General features: G+C 31.4%; 1 protein-coding gene across 7 annotated transcripts in view; it reads right to left on the bottom strand.

Annotated features, from left to right (window-relative positions):
* Positions 1 to 16,711, bottom strand: part of LOC140059786 (muscle-specific protein 300 kDa-like) — a 160,431-nt gene that overhangs the window by 139,070 nt on the left and 4,650 nt on the right. For 5 of the 7 annotated variants that reach the window (XR_011847254.1, XM_072105689.1, XM_072105692.1 and 2 more), the window contains exons 3-6: positions 2,517 to 2,578; positions 1,946 to 2,041; positions 1,226 to 1,303; positions 449 to 538 (exon numbers count right to left, since the gene is read on the bottom strand). Coding sequence is in view for 6 of the 7 variants with exons in the window: in XM_072105689.1 (XP_071961790.1) it covers positions 449 to 538; positions 1,226 to 1,303; positions 1,946 to 2,041; positions 2,517 to 2,578 (326 nt within the window). In the remaining variant the exon portion in view is untranslated. Of the gene's footprint in view, positions 1 to 448; positions 539 to 1,225; positions 1,304 to 1,945; positions 2,042 to 2,516; positions 2,579 to 8,162; positions 8,350 to 12,203; positions 12,262 to 16,711 lie in introns of those variants that run through there. The other 2 variants (XM_072105691.1, XM_072105690.1) reach the window with 2 other exon arrangements.

Genomic DNA, 16,711 nt, shown 5'->3' on the forward strand with positions numbered 1-16,711 from the left:
ATGTCAAATTAAATTAGTTATAAATAGTGTTATAGTTATAATGAGTATGAATTAATTCAGTCAAACCCCTATTAAGTGTCTGCTCAGACTAAGGGTTGGCCATAGTGTTAAAACATATATCGACCCTCTTTTGGTTTAAGGGAAAGTTCCCTATAATTGGGTGTCCCTGAATAGGGGTGTCACAAAGGATAGACGGGTGCTCTACTGTTGTCAATGGTCAATACCCAAATAGGATATCACGGTGGGTAGTCTGATGATATGTTCCAAGAACAGATATTTAGCTGTCAATTTGACTCACATCTCATCATCACACTGTGCTATCTGAGCCGGCCTAAATTAGCTATTTATTGAAATTCCTTCCTATTATGCACTACACAAAGACAGGTTTATGTTTTAATGAACAGGTAAATACATTAATTAGATACGCAGAACAGAATGATTGAATTACCTGATTAACAATAATGGTCCAAATAAGACCTAGCACAATGTGTGTCTTGCCATCAGCAATGTCACTTGCATTTATGTTTACCAACTTGATCTGAAATAAACAACATGGATTGTTAGTCATGATACAAATTAAACAGTTTAGATTACAATGTGACAATCTAAGATTATCTTGGGATATATCTATGTAACAATGATGTTGTTTGTAGGCTCATGGACATATAGGTTCATGGTAGGCCTACATGTGAATTGGGTTGTAAGGACAACGTGTCTTACTTTCATAAACTCATCCTTTGGATAGAATCTAAAGCCATCGGTCAGGCATACACATGCTCATTCAAAATGAGTATGCTTGTCTCCCTCTGCGCTCATTAGGCACAGACTGGGCCTAATCCAAACTTGATTTAAATTAAACTGAGGACCATTAAATATATATTTCAATAATCTGTGAATTTATGAATGCATAAACCTATCTGGATAAATCAAATACCTACGACCTACACCTCATAAATAGGACACCTCTATATAAATGGTACAATCCATTGACTTTATTACAGCATGGGTGCATCATCAAAGAGTACACATGCTTTTAAGTTAGCATCATGATAACTTTCTGTGTTTTTCTGAAATTGTTTAAACATGGGCCTTGAGGCTTAATGTTTACCCGGGTAAGTTGGTGTTGTAGGCACAGTTATTGATACCTTTCGTGGGTAGAAATCAGCATACTTGGGTAAATACCTGAACTGGCTCCACAGTATGAAAATAAAACATAATTATTTACCTTTTTCTTTTCAAGGAACCTAAGAGCTGTGTTGATGTTTGTGATAAAATGAACTCGCTTTCTTCCTTGTTCCACTGGCTAAAATTACAAACAAATCACTAACAATGTTAACATTATATCACATACCTGACAACATGTGAAATACAGTAACATTAAATGAACATTATACCCGTGGGTTTGAATTATTTAAACATGAGTGAAACTTGGTACGAAGAAAAATAATGAATTGTATGAGTTACGAAATAGATCCCTAAATACCACAAATAGTAAACACATAAATAAATTATGTAGATAGTATGTTTGACACCACAGATTTAATTTATATTCTATCTATATATAAAGTCAGCTGGTAGATGCTTTCAATCATGAATTGGTGTAATACGCATGTGGTGTTTTAGTGCCACTTACTGTAGTGCCTGGCTTAGGGATCCCAAGTGGATCTACAACTATAAAGGCCTTGGGCGTTTTTAGCCTTTTTCGACATAAATGATTGTAATGCCCTTTTCACCTCCGAGCTTTGGTCAGGGCCCTCATAAACTCATGAGTTTTAGCCAGTCAGCGTTCCATAGCCATTACAACATAGACTACGTAGTAATCGAGTAAAAAGTCTACACGCTCAGAAAAAACATGAATAAGCAGAATTTCTATTAGACTTCATAGATGCATAGTTGTAGGTTGCATCATGAAAATTAAGCCTTATTATATAGCTAATATACTTACTAGTCGTTCACCAGAAAGAACTGTAAGCAATGCCAGAAGGATCGTGCCATCTTTGATATCTTCAAATAAATCCTTCACTTCTTTTGGTGGTCTATGCTGTAAAACAAGAGAATGCAAACAAAAATGTTTATTATGTATACATATTCATTATAATTGTAAGGTCAACTTTTTCAATAAAAAAAGTATTGATAATATAAAATCAATATACACATTTTTTGAAATATTGAAAGGACCATCAACAATAAGTAAGCTTGTACGAGATTGATGTCTAAACAATTCAACGCTAATCGCATTGCTTGTATTGTTTAGGCAAGGCACTTTACCTACGTACCCACAAATGGCTACCTGCTCAAGACACAACTTTTGCGCTGAATACTAGCTGCATTATGGGAGTATGTTTTTATATACAGTATGTTTGATAAAAAAATGGCCGAGGTAATAATATGTAGAGCGCTTAGAGGTTTCACAACATTAGGCCCTTTATAAACCCAGGATATTATTATTATTCATTAATAATAATGTTTCTCTGTTGGCTGTGCATTAAGTTGAATAAGATAAAAATAACATTTACCTTTGACAGATAGGAATTTATCCAATTTGTGAAAGTTTTCTTCTGTACTCTTTCCTGTTCATCTGAAAAAAAAACACAAACAAAAATTAAATAAATTATTCTAATGCTTATTGTCAAATCCTCTCAAATGCCAAGATTATTTTTTCTCTCAAGACAACAATAACTATACTTGACAAATAATATAGACCATTTGTTTGTTTTATCTGGTAAATATACATAAAGAAATGATAACATAGACTTCATTTGGAATATAATGCATTTTTATAAATTTAGTGGGGAAAAATACAGTATATTTTATATGGTATATTTTACATGGTATATTTTACATGGTATATTTTATATGGTATATTTTACATGGTATATTTTACATGGTATATTTTACATGGTATATTTTATATGGTATATTTTATATGGTATATTTTACATGGTATATTTTACACGGTATATTTTACACGGTATATTTTACACGGTATATTTTACACGGTATATTTTACACGGTATATTTTACACGGTATATTTTACACGGTATATTTTACACGGTATATTTTACATGGTATATTTTACATGGTATATTTTACATGGTATATTTTACATGGTATATTTTACATGGTATATTTTACATGGTATATTTTACATGGTATATTATATATGGTATATTTTACATGGTATATTTTAAATGGTATATTTTACATGGTACATTTTACATGGTATATTTTATATGGTATATTTTACATGGTATATTTTACATGGTATATTTTATATGGTATATTTTTGCTAGCACTATTTCTGCTTCCAAAAATATACCATTTATACGGTATTTAAAAAATACCGTATTATATGTGGACGCAGAAAAATTAATTTGTTTAAGAACACGACACCACCACCACAAAGTACTATAATAATATATAATTCAATATTTTGTTAAATTACTGTACAAAAAATACAAATACATGATACAATTGCATTAAAAATATTATTAATATATATTATAAGTAATGAATTTGTAATTGTTTTTCCAACACATACCTCCATGGTTAGGCTAACTGATTTCTCCATGGTTTTAGTGATCAAACACACAACTGACCTTGTTAAATGTTAATCAATTTAACAGTAAATTACACCCAACACCTACATTACATTACTGTAATTATTAATAATTGGTTTAATTTTAGCTTAATTATGAAGCAGTTTTGTTTTCTTGCATGTTTCACTTTAGTTTGATTTTATGACAAGATACGAACTAAGGGGTTTCACGACCTGTATACAAGAGTTCCGTGCCCCATTGAGACAGCTTTTTACTTGTCTGACTTTGAGCCAATACGGTCTGTTATATTAGTCTATGAATGTAGCAACACATAGCCTAAAGGTCAAGTGTAAATATCAAATGTCAACATAGGGTATGTTTTTGCTAATACGGTAACTCAAAGCATGGAGAAGCCTAACATGTTTCTTCATGCTCAAAATAACCAGTTTACCTTGTTGAATATTATTTAATTTCTGCTACATTTTTGCTCCCAATTAAATTAGTATATTAAGTATGTAGTCACAGCCATGAAGCTACTAATAAGGAGTGAACCAATGACTTTTAATTCCAAGGTCAACCAAATACTATTGTTTTACACTGCAGTTACAAATTGCACAATGATAAAGAGCATTGAGTGAGCGAGTGTGTACTAGTCCACACACAGCTACTGTAATGACGACTAAACTGGTACCCACATCAACTTCTTTATTAATAGCATGGTGCAGTGGAGGGTGGTTGGACACCTACAAGGGAGTCGGTTCAGGAGAACAAACGACGACCATGGGACAACTAAAAGAGCACTAAAAGCAAATCAATGTTTTTAAGAACGCAATATTGAAAATGCCATTTGAAATGATTAATTGAAATGTCTTATTTCTGCTGACGGAAAAAAAGAAAGGTAATTTTAATACTCACACAATCTAACCCAAAAATACCTTTTTTTGGGACACGCCATTACAAAATAAAGGGATACTTCAAATAATAGATGCCATCCATATTAAAAGGAAATAATTTGTTGGCATCCGAATGTATGTATGTATGATTACGTTAAATTTTGTTTTGAATATACACACAATTTTTTATGTCAAATCAACAAATTCTGCAAAATGCATTTTCTGCATGAGAAATATTGTATTGTGATCATTATAAAAATCATCAAAGCAATAATCTACTATTTGAACGATGAAGAATTTTAATATTTTAAAATTTCAACTCATTAAATTATTACTAAAACTGTATATAAAAATTACATTAGCATTTTGATACAAGCTAAAAACAGCACTACATATTATGACAAGATTATTTGGATAAGTGCCAATGTTATACATTATCAAAGGTCACATTATATCAAATAATGTGAAGCACATTTGAAATATGTTGGCAATATGATTATGGTTACATTCAATCTATGATCACATGCTTGTTTTATATAACATACAGATTTCCCTCCATTTAAAGACCGCTTTATTGCCATCTGTGTACAATCACCTATCTGTTACAGTACCATTTAGCTGCTCACTTCAATTAAAGACTCCATCTAATATTAGACCCAGCTGAACATTTTTTGTTCAAATTGTCCCTCCAATTAAAGACCACTTTAAAATAAACTTTTAAAATGTATGCATTTTTAGGGGAGAGCCATTGAATATTAGACTTTAAATACACAAATGGACAGACAAACCAACCTGATTACATTTACCCTGCCTCTCCCTCTTCAGAGAGCAAGATTCTGACAATTTTAAAATTATAATACTGTAAGTTGATTTAAATACCACTTATAATAGTGCCCGCTTTTAGTTGATTCTAATTATAGAAAAAAAGATACTAAAGATCATTTAAGCCTGGGTCCCAAACGTGCTCTGGTCTTTATTTGGAGGGAGACCTGTTAGATATAATTAAGACATCATCTGCTTGCTTTATAACTTATTTATTCAAAGTTGAAATGGGCCAAGGTTTATAAAACAAATTACCACTGAAATGAAACTTGAATTGATTTACTGTAAATGTGTTGTCCTTCCGACAATAGCTAATCATAATTATTATTAATAATGTGTGGGTGTTTTACATGTGCAGTATATATTATTTTTACCTTGTCTGTATTGCCTGCAATGTGAATTTCATGATGCTTGTTCGTATTATATAGAGTTCATAGCAAAATGACTTCATTGGACAGTGATACGTAGATTGAATTTCAATTTTTAATATAATCTCAACTTGCTAACTAGTAGAGCCTGCAGTGTTTTTATTAACCGGAACTATACTTTTTATAATAACAAATTTGTAAAAATAATAATACCGAATAAAACCAGTTTATCTTTAAAAATATAAAAAACTGGCAAAGAGCAAATTCTAAATCGTCCAGTGATTGGAAAATTAAGTTTAGAATTGATAAAGATGAGGAAATCTGTGTGAATGAGAAAAGGCCACCCCAAACGAGATTCGAACTTGGAATGCAAATGTCCTACCCTAATTAACTGGGCATTTATGGCATTGTTAATTCGATTGGATAGCGACTCTTTAGCACCCTCAGCGTGGCACGGCGGAACAGCACTAGTTCTCAATTGTTGCACAATACAGAGATACGAAATAATAAGATACACTCCTACAAAAATAATTCTTTTTAATAATTAATTTATAATAATACTAAAATTACATTTATTAGCAGTTAACATTCATTTTTGTATGGATGAGCAGGTACCAATAGATATTGTAGGCCTAATATACTTCAGGTACAGGCTTATGGAATGCGCAGTGAAGTGCTTTTGGAATGCAAGTACTGGTATAAGTGGCCTACTGGATCTCAAACGAACATTTTATGCAACTAAATTAATTACACAATAGTAGATAAATCTAAAGCAAATATAACTTAAAACAGAAAAATATCATACTTAGCTGACTGTGTTGATATGACTGTCTCAATGTCTTTATATTAAACATTACAATTAATTTCCAAGCCTAGGATGTTTCCCTCCAAACGTTGATAGTAAAATTTGGACCTTAATACCGCTGCACCACCGTTTTATGGTGCTAAGTTTAACAGCACGTTTACCTGTTGCTATTTTCACAAGTAATCTTATCTAGTATATATTTGAAAAGTAATCAATACCGCGCCAATGAGCTATTGTTTCCTGACCAAAGGTAATTCAGGAAATACAGATTGATATCAATTACACAACTTGTGGAAAAGTCACTCTAGTAGTACTAGTGGGAAAAGGTAAACATTACGTGAAGAAACTGTAAATCATTTATATAGATTTAAAAACAAACTTTCACACAGCTATTTTATAAAAGGTTGTTGCGATCAATTATATTACTCTCCTGTGAAAGAAATGATGGGGAATATGTTTTAACACTAGACACCACTATTATAATTACCAGGACACACTGTCAAATGTGTTCCCTTAATATGGGTTCTACTCTTAAGTTAAACTAAATCAAACTTGATGTGACAAAAAAAGTGTGATGTGCCCAAATATAGTATAGTAGTGAAATGACATCATCATGTCCATATATGGGCACATCTCATTTTGTCATATAAAGTTTGATAGTGTAAACAGAGCTTAAGCTGGAAATTTAGAACATTATCTATAGCATACAGTATCCGAATACAGTAATATATTAATGTATACTATATATTTTACTAAAATGCATTGATATGTATTGCATAGACTTTCACAAGTTTTGGCGGTGGTTTAAAAAATGCTAAAATAAAAACAACAAGCTTGAACATGCTACTTTAGGCATATTTCCGTATAAATTTGTGATACTGTGGAAATCTTCCCTGAAGCTTCTTATAGGAGGTTCTTACTGGTACCATACTAAAATGTAGGTATAAAACTCAAATTATCATTGTCATAGTTCTAGGTTTATATCGCAGAGCACGATTAAAATCAGCATATTATTATTGGTCTAATATCACACTTTGGAGAAACTTTCATTTACCAGTTATCAACTGCATTAGAAAGGTGTATTACTCGCATATAATAGGGGAAGTTTAATCCAAAATAACAGATTCCAGATGTAACCACTTATGTACATAAATTACCCCCTAATGAGAAGTAAATTACTTAATATTATAAACTTGTAATACCTCAATCAATTTACTACTTTCTACTAGATTTCAATGAACTTTTAAAATTTCATAACAGAACTTGTCAAAACAAAGCCAGTATACACACAAACAAACACAAAATACCTATATCGATTGTTTACAAATTACAAAATCATTTAATTCTAAAGTTCTACATATTATCAAATACAGCAGATCCCCTCTTTAGGGACGCCATTTTCTCAGGGGATACCTCTATTAAGGGGATACTTTCTTGTGTAGGCCTACTGAATGTACTACTGCCAACATTTCAGGGGACACCCCTATTAACTGGACACTTCCAAAGATGTCCCTTGTTCTACTGTAAAATAAAATAGTTTTGTTAATTTAGGGTAAAAGGAGGGGTGGTATTAGTCTAATGATAGACAAACGACATAAGGGCTGATAGCCCAACGTAGTGATAAATGATAGGCATCTACAGTAAATGGACCAGAACACCAAGGTGATGCGAAAATAGATAGATGAGGAAAAGAAAAAAATATATTATTTGTGCTTATAAACTTTGTTAACTAACCTCTTAGTTTTACTTTTCTCACAGAAGTCTGACGGTCGTACATCTTCAAATAATGGTAGTATCTCTTTTTGTAAGCAATCAAATTAAAAACTTCAAATTATCATCATCCAAGTACAGAATGCGGAATCCATAGTAAGTTTTATATTTAAATATCAAATACTTTGGAACAATATATAATCCATAGTGTACTAAATCCAATGAAATTTTTCAGGTATCAAGAAACAAATTTGTTCTTGTATAATGACATTGCTCCAGAAACGTTAGTCGTTGACTGAAGATGAGTAACTGAACAGCCGAAATAGTGGAACTTAACATTTATCTGCTTAGTCAACCATGACTAATTAAGAATAAGAAAAACAATACCGCTGACAGGGAAAGACAACTCCAAGGTCAAGATACAAGATGGTCACGATAATACAGTTGAAGTACTATACAGAGTATTATCTATCTATTCATTCATTTTAAAGTATGTTATTATTGTCAGTAATTTCTGTTCTGAAGTTTAGGGCCTATGTCTTGTTATCCATCCATGCATTTTGACAAGTGCTAGGCCTACATTCTTCGCAAGACATGAACTTTGTCACGTTGTACAGAAGGCTCATCATGAAGGCGCTGGTGACAGTTCACAACATGTGGTGGAAATACTAGTCTACCATTATTAAATTTAACGATTGAGGGCGATGTTATGTAGACTTTTATAATATCATTAATAAGTGAATGATACAATAAAGAAAACAATTGTTTATTTGTTATAATTTCATTAAAAATGAAAACACTTAGGTGTAGCTCTTTTTTGTATTGTGTACTGGTGCTTAGTCATTAAAAATGGTATGTATACATACAGTGTCAAACCACAAAAGTGTAAACTACAAACTTATTGGTATTGTTGTTTTTGTTGACTTTTCTCTTTTTTTCCTTTAAAAGTCATCATCACTATCAAAAGAAACATTTTCAGGTGTTTTTTCACAAAATTATTATGAAGAAATTATTTTACAATCAAGAAAATATAAACACTGACAAATGATACACCACGGCATTCAAAGATTACAATACTGTAGGGCATTTGTTTACTATGAAAGGTACACCATCCTTTGTTATTATAAATATTGTAAATCATATAAACACAACTATACAACAATATACAGAAATATTATGCTGGTTGTGTCACACTATCCTGGTTGTCAAAAAAAATGTTTGTAGTGTGCAAAATGAAAGATATTTTTATTGGTTGGTCTAACTCATCAATTATCAATCATGCGAAAGAGAGGGAAAACTCTACAATCAACCTTCTCATTACCAACTTTCTATTTTACAAACGGTCCTCATATTATGTCATTAATACATTTCGTCCAAATTGTGTTAGTTCTAAATTCTGGTTTTGTAAAAAAAAAAATTCCTTAGTTTGCATACAGGTAGGTATTTTAAATTAAATACAATATTAAGCAGAGTTATATTGAAATAATAATAAAACGTTTAATAATAATAATAATAAATGTTTATAAAGCGCTATTTACTGATATCTCACAGCTCTAAAAGACCAACAAGAAATATTGAAAAAGGTGAGATGTTAGAAGTATTAACTTGAATTGCTTAAGAAATATACATGGATGGATATGGGGCAGGGGTAGAAGCTGGTTCCAAACTAGTGGCGCTTGTGTAAATATAAACCTTGTGGTAATGAAATAATTATGAATATGATACGTCATTATACAGTAACTTATAGGTTCCTGCTTTAAGTATTTATACTAAGGATATTCTTCCAAATTTCTTTGGCCTCAGACCAAGGTTAGGTAGGTCGACTCTAGCTGTAAAAGTTTCTAAATGCCTTGAAATAAAACTGCTACCTATCCGATATTTGAATGTAATCACTTTTTACATCAATGTGAAGACAACATTTGCATAATACAATACCTTCCAACCCAGACACAAGTCATAACAATTGTAAAGCCAGGAACTACCCAACAATAAGGTATTTTTAGCCGATAGTCTAGCAATAAAAATATTACAATAAACCAAAGAAAATCGTGTATTGTTGTCAGTCACTTCCAGATGATTAACTCCAACTAAAAAGTGATTATTTGCTAAGAACTCAACAATAATATAGATTTACATTTATATTGTAATAAAAAGAGAAATTCCCCAGGCTCAACTTGGTTTTATTAGTCTTTTATACCCTCAGTCGTAATATGTACATTTAGATGTTATGATCTAATAATCTGAAAAAGAATGAACAGTGGCTTTTATGTTAATAGGTAGATTAGATTCCTATTACTGTATTAAAGTCTCATATAAAGTTATTACATAATTAATATCTCATATCGCAATAATAACATAGCATCATAAATACACTGTAGGGATAATATTTATCAATACAGTGGAACCCCTCCTTGTGGACACCACTACAGTATTGAAGGGACACCCCTATTAAGGGGAAACTTTATTGTGAAATGAACAAAGAGCAATACTGTATATATTACAGTATGGTTTACTCTAATTAGGGAAACCTCGTATTAAAGTGACACTTTCCTGTGAAATAAACAAAGAGCAATGTATTGTTTACCCTATTGACGGGATACCTCTATTAAAGGGTCATTTATGAATTGAACAAAAAGCAATTTATGGTTTTTCATATTCAATAGACACCCCTATGAATGGGACATTTTCCTGTGAAATGAACAAAGAGCAAGAAATGGTTTAACACTATGGCCACTAACCCTATATAAGGAACACCTCTATTAAGGGGACACTTTCCTATAAAATAAACTAAGAGCAATATGGTTTTTAACACTATGGCCAACCCCTATTCAAAGGACACTCCTATAAGGGGACACATTGTTGGGTCCATGAATTAAACACCCCTTTCTTGCTCATTCATATTGACTAAAACCATAGTATGATAAGTGAATTGTGTCACTGTGTAGCCTATCCACCATGGTAAACAACTGAGATGCGTTAATGTCCGCCTATCCACAGTCGTTCAACACGGATTAACAACCGTTGAATACTTTCAGCATAATGCGATTCATTCAACTTGTTGTTATATTATTTCAAATGCTAATTGAACCATACTAAGAGCTGTATTTAACACATACAATCGGCTTTGTATTATAAATTTGAAATAATCATAATCGTGTAATTTGACAGTATCAAAATATCATTAGGCCTACAGTATACCTGGTACAGTCAACTCTCACAATACCGGGCTCTCCAAAAACTAGATGCTCTCCTAATACCAGATTTTTCTCAAGTTCCAAACGGTTCCAAATTCATTTTTACCACTAAAAACACATTCCAGAAAACCAAACATAGCATTGGCAGGGTGGGAAATGTCTCTTTGATTCTCAAGCAAATTTGGTGCAATAAATTATTAAATACCATACTACACAAAATGGCTGCAGCAGCCTGTTATTACAGATGGTCACTGGTAATCAGACATGTACAATTCAGAATGTACTTTTCCATTTAATCAATTGGTTGATAAGTTTTTCCTAGTACAGTAGAACTCTTACTGTACTTAGGGACACCCCTATTCAGAGGACATCTCTATTCAGACACTCCAATTAAGAGGACACTTTCCTATCCAACAAACAAAAGGAAATATATATTTTAAACACTACATTCAACCTCTATTCAGACACACCCCTATTCATGGGACACCCCTATTCAGGAGACACTCCTACAATTTTCTATGCAACAAACAAGGGAGAAAATATGTTTCAACACTACAGCCAACCTCTATTCAGGGGACACCCTTGTTCAGAGGACACAGGGAATACTCCTATTAAATGAATACTTGTGAAACAAATAAGGAGAATACATATTTCAACGCTACAGCCAACACTTATTCAGGGACACAAGTCCTGAAGGTGTCCCCTTAAATAGGCGTTCTACTGTGATGCCAACAGATTCCCTCTTCGGTGTTATGTCAATGTATTATGCTAACAGCAAGACATAAAAGTGAAATATAACTGCAAACTTTCCTTTGTACTTCCTTCAGTAAACATCATTAAAACAATTTTATAAATTACACATCAAACTTACTAGTTTCTTTACTTCTTGAACATCCCATGAATACATATTCCAAAGTAAACACAAATGAAAAAATCTTTAACAACAGAGAAATTTTCTGAGACTATTGTAATACTGACCCCCTTCATTGAAACACAATATGAAACTGTCTGTCGTCTCGTCGTCATTAACATATGATGAAAATAGATTCAGAGTAAATCCGTTTAGACTTACATCGATGTGAATAATTTGATTATAGATAGTGGACTAATTTCAAACTACAAACTAACCATGGCGACATTCAATTAATACTATATTTCCTTTTGTTATGGCCAAGACCTGTGATGTTTACAATGGCTGAACTAAAGCGTCATTCAATTCTCATCATAAACAGATCAATCAGGTCATCGCATTCTTTAACAATACTTTTTATCTTCTTCTACAACTACAATACAATCTTTCAAGTTTTCAATCTTCTTCTTATACAAATTACAATACTGTACAATCTTTTCCTACAATTTTTATCTTTACAACATTCAATATAATTTTTAACAATATCTTTTGTCTTCTTCAACAACTACAATCTACAGTGTTTTTCTCTTCTTCTACAGCTACAATACAATCTTTCAAATTGTCATCTTCTTATACAAACTACAATACAGTTTTTAACAATTCTTTTTGACTTCTTCTACAGCTACAATACAATCTTTCAAATTGTCATCTTCTTTACAAACTACAATACAGTTTATAACATTAACAATTCTTTTTTGTCTTCTTCAACAACTACAATCTACAGTGTTTTTGCCCTTATTCTACAACTATTATCTATAGTATAATTACTTTTTCATCTTTTTCTACAATTTCTGTATAATACAATCTTTAAAAATAAGTTTGCCTGTTCCACAACTACTGTACGTGTACAATAACAACATAAAATTTGGAGTATGTATGTAAAGATGTATTGTCCCCAAAACAGAAAAAATGACGATGAATATGACATCATTATGTAGTCTTTATTAAAGTTTTTAAATTTCACCAGAAAGCAGAAAAAAAAAAAAACATAATATACAAATTTCTCTGTATAAGTTTACGGTTTAAGCCATTTTTAAATTTCACCATAAAGAAAATCAATAAATTTAATAACCAGCCTGTTGCCTTCCAGACTATGGGCTTTCAGTTTGGTCAAAGTGTATCATAATCTCTAAGTCATGATGTCTTCAGTCCCTACACTATGTTTTAAATTAAATTGATTAAATTATTATTTAATTATTTAAATTTATTTATTAAATATGTTTTCCTTACTTTTGAACATTCAGATTGAATTTTAAACTAAAGTGTATACAGTAAAAATGTATATAAAACAGTTAGATGTTGCTAGGCAACCACAAGCAAAAAAGATAACCCATAAATTATTTGCAGGTACAGTATTCACATGGGATAGCCCCATTATTGAAGAGTGTTGGTGGAATAATGAAAGAACCTGAGCATTGCAAACACGATAGGCCTAAGTATTGTAATACCATGGTCCTGTCCTATTTATTTTGTTAGCTTAAAAGCTAAGCCTATTCAGATTATAATTATCTAACACAAAATGAAAGGCTGAGCTTCTTGTGTTCATTTACAATAGAAACCTTAAGTGTTTGAAAAGTACTAGGCCTGTACAATTTCTTGATTCATCAGGTTTATTTCTGACACAAATTCAATCAAGTTTTAAGATTCCTGTAATATTTTCTAAGTGCTAAAAATAGACACCCTGAAATGGCCATCACAGAACATGACCATTATTATACACTGTCATGTCAACAAACAACAAAAGTTATTGGGCCAGGTTTACTGTATGCTAAAACAGGCCCAAGAAATATAAATAGTTAAAAATAAATTTCAAAATTAAAATATAAAGCATTATACACACAAAAAAGTGCTAGCTTACATGGATTTAAACCAATAAATGCCCTATTCTTCTCGAACAGCAAGATATCATACTCTTATCTTGCTGTTTCAAAAGAATAGGGCATTTGCCGGTTTATCCCGGTAAAGCTAGGCACAAAATAGAATGGCCATTACGCCGTCACAATGTACAACTAGAAAAAAAAATATTTTCAATATTTAATCAGAATGACTTCAAAACTATTGAATTTTTCAATTACTAATGACATAATAGTTGAAAACCCTACTGTATATGAACTTGACCATGATGGAACTATAGTATTTTTTTAAGAACACTGAAAATAGTCAATTTCATTTAATAATTACATTTTTTTTCTACTAGTTATAAGTCTGCTGTCTTTAACAAAAGTTTTCTTTGTTTTCAATATGTGAATAAATAAAAGACACATTTTAAATTTGAAATAAACAAACAGTTTTACAAAATTCTGTACTATAGTAAATCAAATGGATCTTTAATGTGACATTATGTTAACACTAACTCCATCTCCCACTAAGGTGAACTTTGACACAATTCCACATTTTAGTTTGTTTATAATGGGATGAAAGTATTGTATACAGTAAATCAAAAATTTCAATGATATTCACAACCAAAAAAATATGAAAGTACAATATTCTATTACAGTGCCATTTAAAACTTGATTAATCATTTACTAGCACCATCTGACCATTTGCCTAAAATATTTTACCCTAACGAAGCCATTTAACAAATAACTGTTATACCAACTGTTATATCAATTGAAAACATTTGCTATATTTGTTCATCTATCAATGAATGGATAAGTGTTTGTCTTGTATGTGGGTACTTCATACAACTATTTGAACATAGAAAGATAATGTTTAAACAAGAATCCCAAGTGCCCAAGTGAAATGTTACTACAGTATTCACGAAAGCTTATCCTTGAATGTTGCATAAAGAGTCTAGAATTTTTACCCCAGTGTTGGGAAGAAGGTCGTGAAAAAGGGACCACTCAAATGTATAGCTGTAGTTGAGATTTAATCAATTTTAATTGTTTTTTGGGGGTTTGTGCTGTGAAATCAGAAATTTTCCAAAAAACTGAGATGTTTCACCTAAAAAAAAACAGAAGTCTCCTTTTATAGTTCTAGTTGTAATCTAATCAATATTAATTGGTTTGAAGGGGTTAGCTCAGGTTTTTTTGAGTTTGTGCGATATTTGTGCAGTTGCACAAGGTTTGCGCAGTTTAGCAATACCCACTAAAATAACAAAATATGCAGACATTAGTGTTGTAGGCCTACCAATGTATTGGTATTGGTATTGGAACCCATGGACATCAATACTATTTCAATCAAATCAACCCCCATACTCCATTACAATAAGATTTATGTCTTGTTTGTAGAAAATGTTTTATTCTGTACAGTACATTAATAACTCTGCACTTTTCTTGTAGGAGATTTTAAAAGGAAACAATTTATATTTCATATGAATCTAACAGTGAGAAAATCAACAATTATAGGATTGATAAACTACATAATTTATCGTGCTTAAATATAAAACCTACAGTATATCTCATATGATGGTAAGGTAGACCAGAATTGTAACTCATGTCTCTTTCTACTGCACTACGATAATGGTGTAGAAAGAGCCGTGAGGTACAACCCTGGTCAGGATTAAACACTGTACTTTGGGATTGGAAGGCAACAAGCTACAGTACAGCTCCAAAAATTCATAGCTGAAAACTGTCGGCCTACATACAGTGCATTCCATGCAGCATCTCCAAAAAACTAAACCACATTAATACCACTTATTACTTAATATGATTCAATTTTATTTGTCATTTTAAAATGGTACAGTACATCTTCAAACATTTAAAATTCTAAAATGTATATAATAATAAAATTATTACTATATAAAAATATCTAAGCATACTTGAGATATATAATTTAAAACAATTATTTATTATTATCCAACATCCACTACCAGTAAAGTAGGCTAGAATATTTTATTACAAAAGCTGCAGATGCCTTGGGCGTATGATGTCTGAACAACTATTTTCTTTGCACACACATACCAATTGTTATTATACAATTCCTATTAAAGGCAATCCATGCTTGAATAAATTTGTTTATGCTTTATGTACAATGTTCTATGGTGGATTATCAATTTTGAAATCCAATACTGTAATTTGACTTGCCATATTGTTCAGTATTTTATTATAAAGCATAATAATTTACCATAATATGGTGAATTTGTAGGCCAATACTGGTTTACACAGGTAATAGTTAGATTAAGAAACCTATACGTTATTCAATAAACTAAAAATGTACTGTATTATTAGGCCTAATTGTGGGTGAATGGTTGTAGTTATTATCATAAAAAATGCCACAGTTTTCATGTACTATGAAATATTCACAATTCCTATGGAAAACATACAAAGTGGCAACGATCACTACAGAAAAACATGTAAATTATGAAAAATTATGGATTATGGATGTGAGAAAGCACCGAACACACTAATTATTTAAAAATCACAAAAAAATCTCTCATTCTCATGTACTATGGAATCTCTATAATTATTACAGTGTGGAATTTGGCCCAATGGATGTGTGGGAATGGAGACACTATGGAAAATGCATAC

The sequence above is a fragment of the Antedon mediterranea genome, chromosome 10, assembly GCF_964355755.1.
Source record: "Antedon mediterranea chromosome 10, ecAntMedi1.1, whole genome shotgun sequence".
NCBI lineage: Eukaryota > Metazoa > Echinodermata > Crinoidea > Comatulida > Antedonidae > Antedon > Antedon mediterranea.